This window comes from Buceros rhinoceros, unplaced genomic scaffold (assembly GCF_000710305.1).
Source record: "Buceros rhinoceros silvestris isolate BGI_N320 unplaced genomic scaffold, ASM71030v1 scaffold20797, whole genome shotgun sequence".
Lineage (NCBI taxonomy): Eukaryota > Metazoa > Chordata > Aves > Bucerotiformes > Bucerotidae > Buceros > Buceros rhinoceros.
In genome coordinates, this window is record NW_010420693.1 from 3,870 (window position 1) to 9,251 (window position 5,382).

General features: G+C 55.0%; 1 protein-coding gene across 1 annotated transcript in view; it reads left to right on the forward strand.

Annotated features, from left to right (window-relative positions):
• The window catches only part of ABLIM3 (actin binding LIM protein family, member 3), a gene marked incomplete at its 5' end in the record, with an annotated part of 21,280 nt that overhangs the window by 3,671 nt on the left and 12,227 nt on the right, over positions 1-5,382 (forward strand). The window contains 2 exons of the mRNA XM_010139400.1: positions 46-139; positions 4,130-4,217. Coding sequence (XP_010137702.1) covers positions 46-139; positions 4,130-4,217 — 182 coding nt within the window. The remainder of the gene's footprint in view (positions 1-45; positions 140-4,129; positions 4,218-5,382) is intronic.

Consider the following 5,382-nt stretch of genomic DNA (forward strand, 5'->3'; position numbering starts at 1 on the left):
GCCCGCCCCCCCGCCACTCACCCCCTTCTCCTCCCTCTCCCAAAGGGATGGCATCCCGTACTGCGAGTCTGACTACCATGCCCAGTTTGGCATCAAGTGCGAGACCTGCGACCGGTACATCAGCGGCAGGGTCCTGGAGGTGAGTCCCGGGGCCAAGGCCACCCCATCCCAGTCTGTCATAGAGACTGCGTGTGTCCTTGCCCAGAGGTGCATGCCCTGGGGAGTTGCACCATCCTGCACCCTTGTCGTGCTGCCCTCAGTCTCTCAGGGCCATGGCTCTTCCTGCGGTGGGTGTGTGGACCCAGTTTAGCCACCTTCTCTGGAGGGTAGCAGTGGGGGAAGGAGCGCCACCATGCTGCAGACTTTTGGAGAGGTGGCTCGAGTACTGGAGCTCCAGAAGCAGCTAGAGCATGTGGTGGCCTGGGTATGCGGGGATGTCTGGAGCCCAGGATGTGGGGATACTGGCTTTTACCAGCTGCTGCCACGGCCAGCTCTGGTGTCCCCCCACCATGCTCACCCCAGCCCGCCTTCTGAGCGCATCCCTGTGCAGGCAGCCTGCCTGTTGCCTTGGAAACACATCCAGCACTGCTGCCCGCTGCGGAGCCCAGACAGGGCTGCAGCACCCTGCCCACAGGCAGCTGTCCCCATGGCACACCCCTTAGCAGGAGGCCCCTTTCCTGGGCCAAATCTGGAGGGGGCTTTGCTCATTGTTGCTGACTCATCTCCTGCTCCCCTGGCTTTTCTCCTGTCATAGCTCTAGTTCTCTCTGCCTCCCCTTGTGCCCTCCCTCCCCAGCATCGGCTCTTCCCAGCCAGAGAGGGCAGTCAGCCCTGCCTGCTTATGCTGGTGCACAGTAGGAAGCTGGCTGAACTGCCCGGGATGCTCCAGACAGTAGTCACCTTGCATTAACACCCTGACTGCTGCACCCATGGCCACGCGTGGGAGCCCTCCCTGCACGGTGGGACTCCAGGGGCTGGAGGAGTAATGTGCCTTGGTACCAGAGTCCCCATGAAAAGAGATGAGGTGCCACCTCCTTGCAGTCACCATCGTGGAGCTGAGAGGAGCACAGGGTTTGCATGCCGGAGGGCTGTGCCAGGCCAGCACCATGGAACCTGCAGGTGCTGTGGGCACCTCTCGCCTCCCCACTGCAAGGGCTGAGCCCTCCCTCCCCAGGTATTGAATGATTTGTAAAACCAGAGACTTTAATTGTCTTCTCCAGCAAAGCATGAACAGGAAAGGATGCCTTTAAATAATTTTAGGCCTTAAGAAGCCGTCTCGTGTTATTGCAGCAGCCTCTGGGCTTTCCCAACTGCTCCAAGCTGCGCAGCCAGGCTTGGGTGATTAATGAGTCTTTAAGGGACCCCAAGTGATAACGAGTGGGTCTCTTCCCTTGCAGCCTCTACCAGCCTTTTATAACCTGTAATATTAACCCCTATAAAAGGAACAAGGTTTGTGCATGGTTTGGAGAGTTGGTTCTCGAGGAGGAGTGGTGGGTCTTGAGGTGTTGGGTGTTTTTTAGAGAAGGTCGGCGTTGAAATGGAAGGTGGGACCTGGCTGGTATATAGCACTTGGGGAGCAGCCAGCCTCCCTCCCTTCCTCCTCATCAACACCCCGATCTGCAAAGCATCCCCTTTTGGCACACTCTGACCTGTAGAGTCTAGATAGGAAAAGACGGATGCATGGAGGTTTTTTTCCCTTACTCTCAGCTCACCAAGCCTTTGGGGTACTAAGAGGATCCAAGAGCACCGAACCCATCCCAGGTTCAGAGATGGGCTGGGGAAGGTGGCTCATCAGTCAGCGGGGCTGTGTGTCCCCTGGGTTAGCTGTCTCTAGCCAGCTGGAAACCGAAGCGATGGGAACACTGGCCTGAAGTGTGTAGGAGCTGGGTTATTTTTCATCTCTTTTCCCTGTGTTTACAGCCATCTACTCCACTTGATGCAGCAAAGCGTGCCTGCTGTGGGTGCACAGCACTGACTGGTGGGTGCCTGCTGCAGAGGGGTGCTGGCACAGTGCTGCAGCGGGCAGCTGCCCTCGCAGGACTTTGTGCACAGGGGCTTGGGCAGAGCAGGAGGAACTGGCTCCTTAGAGGCTTTTGCCTTGGCAGGGAGGTGGGTCACCTCCCTGGAGCAACAGGCGTGAGATACGATGAGCACATTGGCACAAGATCAGTGACACCGGGGACTCCAGGTGAAGCTTTTAGGGGTAGAGTTGATTCAGGATCTGTACAGCCTGGAAGCAGCCAGTGTGTTTTCTCAGGCTGCTGAAGCATTCAGTGCCAGCCCAGGAGTACGTTGTGCTGGCACAGGGAGGTGACTGGGGCACAGGGCTGTGCCCTCCCTGGATTGGGATGCACTGTGATGAAAGGAAGAGGGGTCCAGAGTCTCCCACTCATCTCCCCTGCCTGCCCTAAAACCTTGCACTCATTTTTGGCATCAGCTGGAGGGGAAAAGCCACTGGCTGCCATGTGCACCCCAAGGACATTGAATTCCAGGTTGATTTTTATGGGCAATCAGCTGGCAGATTCTCAGTTACCCTCGCAGCAAATTTTCCTGTTGATCCTCCCTTTTTTGAACCAGCTCCAGCCCCCACTATCATAACCCCCTTCTTTGTCAGTGAAAGCCTCATCTTCCCTCTGCTGCCTTACATTATCCTTCCTCTTCTATTGGATGATTATGGGAGTAAAATGTCCTTTGGGGTCAAGCTCTAACAGTGCAGCTCGGATTCCTCCTGCCCTAAGCCATCTCCTGCCTCCCAGCTCCAGGCCCAGAAAATGAGCCTGTAATTGAAATGCTAGCAGACACTTTGAGTGGAAACAAGCTACCAATTAAAGCTGTTACCACTGTCAAAGAGCAAGGGGAGCAGCCCAGCTCCGCTCAGCTGGGGAATAGCCTGTCGCTAGCACTGAAGATTGGGCATGGCTTCAGCGGAGAAAAGTTTCTTTAGGGAGAGAGTCTGACAGCAAGAGGAAGGCTGTGCTTTGTGAGGTTTGTCTTTACCACCCTTCTCCCTTTATGGCTGTGACATCCTGGGCTGAATTTGCTGTTTCTCTTCACAGCTGTAGAGGGAAGGAGCTGGTGCAAAGCACGGCTGCTTGGCTGGGTCGCTGCAGAAGGTCTCGGTTATTCCTAGAGTGCGAGGACAGCAGATGAGGGGTGAGGTTTGTAGGGCCACCTTCCTTGGAGGTTTGGGGCATCCTAGCTCTGCTTTCCCAAGCGTAGGTGTCCTGGTTTGAGCTAGAGCAGGGACAATTCTCCATACTTCTCAGCGCAGTCTTTTCTAAGTGACTGCACTTTTTGAAGTTATTGGCATATTTTTGCAGACAGTGTCTGCTTCTAGAAGTGGTAGTGCTTGATGTTTGTAGTTACTACTAAGGGATTGTATGCACAAAGGCTGTTGCCTATACTCGCTCCTATAGAGACCCACTTCACTGCTCAATCTGTAAGTGAAAGGGTCCAAAGTGAAAAGGTTGCGCTTGCAGGGAGGAGTGGACAGGACAAATGCAAGCAGCAAGGTGTTCCATTCCACGTACCTCATATGCAGTATAAAGCTTGAGGGATCACGAGGATCAAGTTGTCTTCTCTAATGGCTGGCAACGGAGGAGGACTCTTCTGCCTTCTGTGCCAATCCGTGAGTTCCTCAATCCAGTTCTAGAATCCAGCTCCCATCTGCTGCTGAGTCCACTTTGGACTCTGGGGGACTTCAATGATGGTTTTGTATATATTTGTGTATGTTTCATTATTTTCTTATTAATATCATTATCTTCTCTTTTTACTGTTTCATTAAAGCTAGTTTAGGGTTTTTTTCCCCCAACCCATAAGTCTTTCTCCTTTATTCCCTTTCCATTCCCCTTCTGGGAAGGGAGAAGGGTTAGTAGGGAGCATCTGTCATTCATTTAGTGGCCAGCCCAGCCCTCACCCTTGATAGTTGGACAGTTCAAGGAGAGCAGAAGGTTACAGTCATAGTCCAGCAGGTCATCAGCGTTAGTGATGAAGTAGTTTTTGATTTTCTCCACGTGTTGTGGTGGCCTCCTGGACAGTTTTGCCTCATTCACCTTGTCAATATCTGCAGCAGTGAGTGATGCCGTGTCCTGCTTTGTTCAGGGGTGTGTCTCCTCTGCTCGCCCTTGCAGGCAGGAGGGAAGCACTACCACCCCACCTGCGCCAGATGTGTCCGCTGCCACCAGATGTTCACAGAAGGAGAGGAGATGTACCTCACAGGTAGGGATCCCGCTGCAGCGAGCAGGGTCTCTCTAGCCTTGTGTCAAGGTGTGGGCCAGCGTGGCTGTGCTGTCTGGGGGGTGTTGGGGGTTCGGGTCCTTATAGTGATCAGTGCTGAAAGGGTCCCTTTGTGCAGCAATGCCAAACACCCCTTTGCTGCTTGCCAGCCCCTGTGCTCTTCCTGGGCTGTGCAGCAATCGTTTCTCTCCATGAAACCTTTCCCGCCACTGAACTGGAGGAGACTTTGTGCCTTGTCAGCAGCTTTTTGTTCCCTGCAAGTCTCCCTGCCCAGCTGGGGAGTGCTGCCGAAGTGCCTGGATGTGTCCCTGGCCTGCGCTCAGCAAATAGGGGCTGAGGTGAGCGCAAGGTGCCTGGCTCCCTGCTCTCTCCCCTCCAGGGAAGGGTGGTCCAGGACCCCTTTCCCACCAACTCCCCATCCAAATTACTCTGTGAGCGACACCAGACTGGTAAAGCTTTCGCTTGGCACAGCTGGATGGTTTGGGCTCAGTTTTGGCAGGAGCTCGTCCCTGCCTGGAGCTGCCTTAGGGGCCATTTCCAGCACAGAGGGAGGGCTTGTTTCCTCTCAGTAACCTGTGCTTGCCTGTCACCCTGAGTCACTAATGATCCCATGGATGGCAAAGGGGGAATTGTGCACTGAGAGAACTGGAGTAGGGGTCCTGTTGAGAGCAGCAGGATGGGCAGGCTCAGCATTCATCCTGGAGGACACCTGCAAAGCTTGGTGGCTTTGCTGATTCCACCCCAAGGGTGTGCAAGTGGCTGTGGATGCCTTGGGCTCAGTGTTACCCAGAGCTTAACCTGCAGGAGCTGCCAGGCTCAGCTGCGCCAAAACCACACCTGGGTTTGCTGTCACGGTTTAGTAGTGTTGGCTACTACATCTCGGCGCTTGGGAGCTCTTTCATTTCCTAGTACAGCCACCCAGCCCCCGCTGCCCTTCCTTCCCAATGGGTGCGTGCCCGCATCTCCACTGTAGTGGAGAAGGCACCCAGGAAAGCTGGTGGGACCCAGCAGATGATCCCCTCTGCATCTTCGGAGCTCACCACCTCCCTCCTGCTCTGCTGCCCGTGGAGAGACTCTGGTTCCTACCTCCTGCCACCGTGGGGGCCCCCCAGCAGCTGCCCCCCAGCATGCAGGGGCTGCGCTCCTG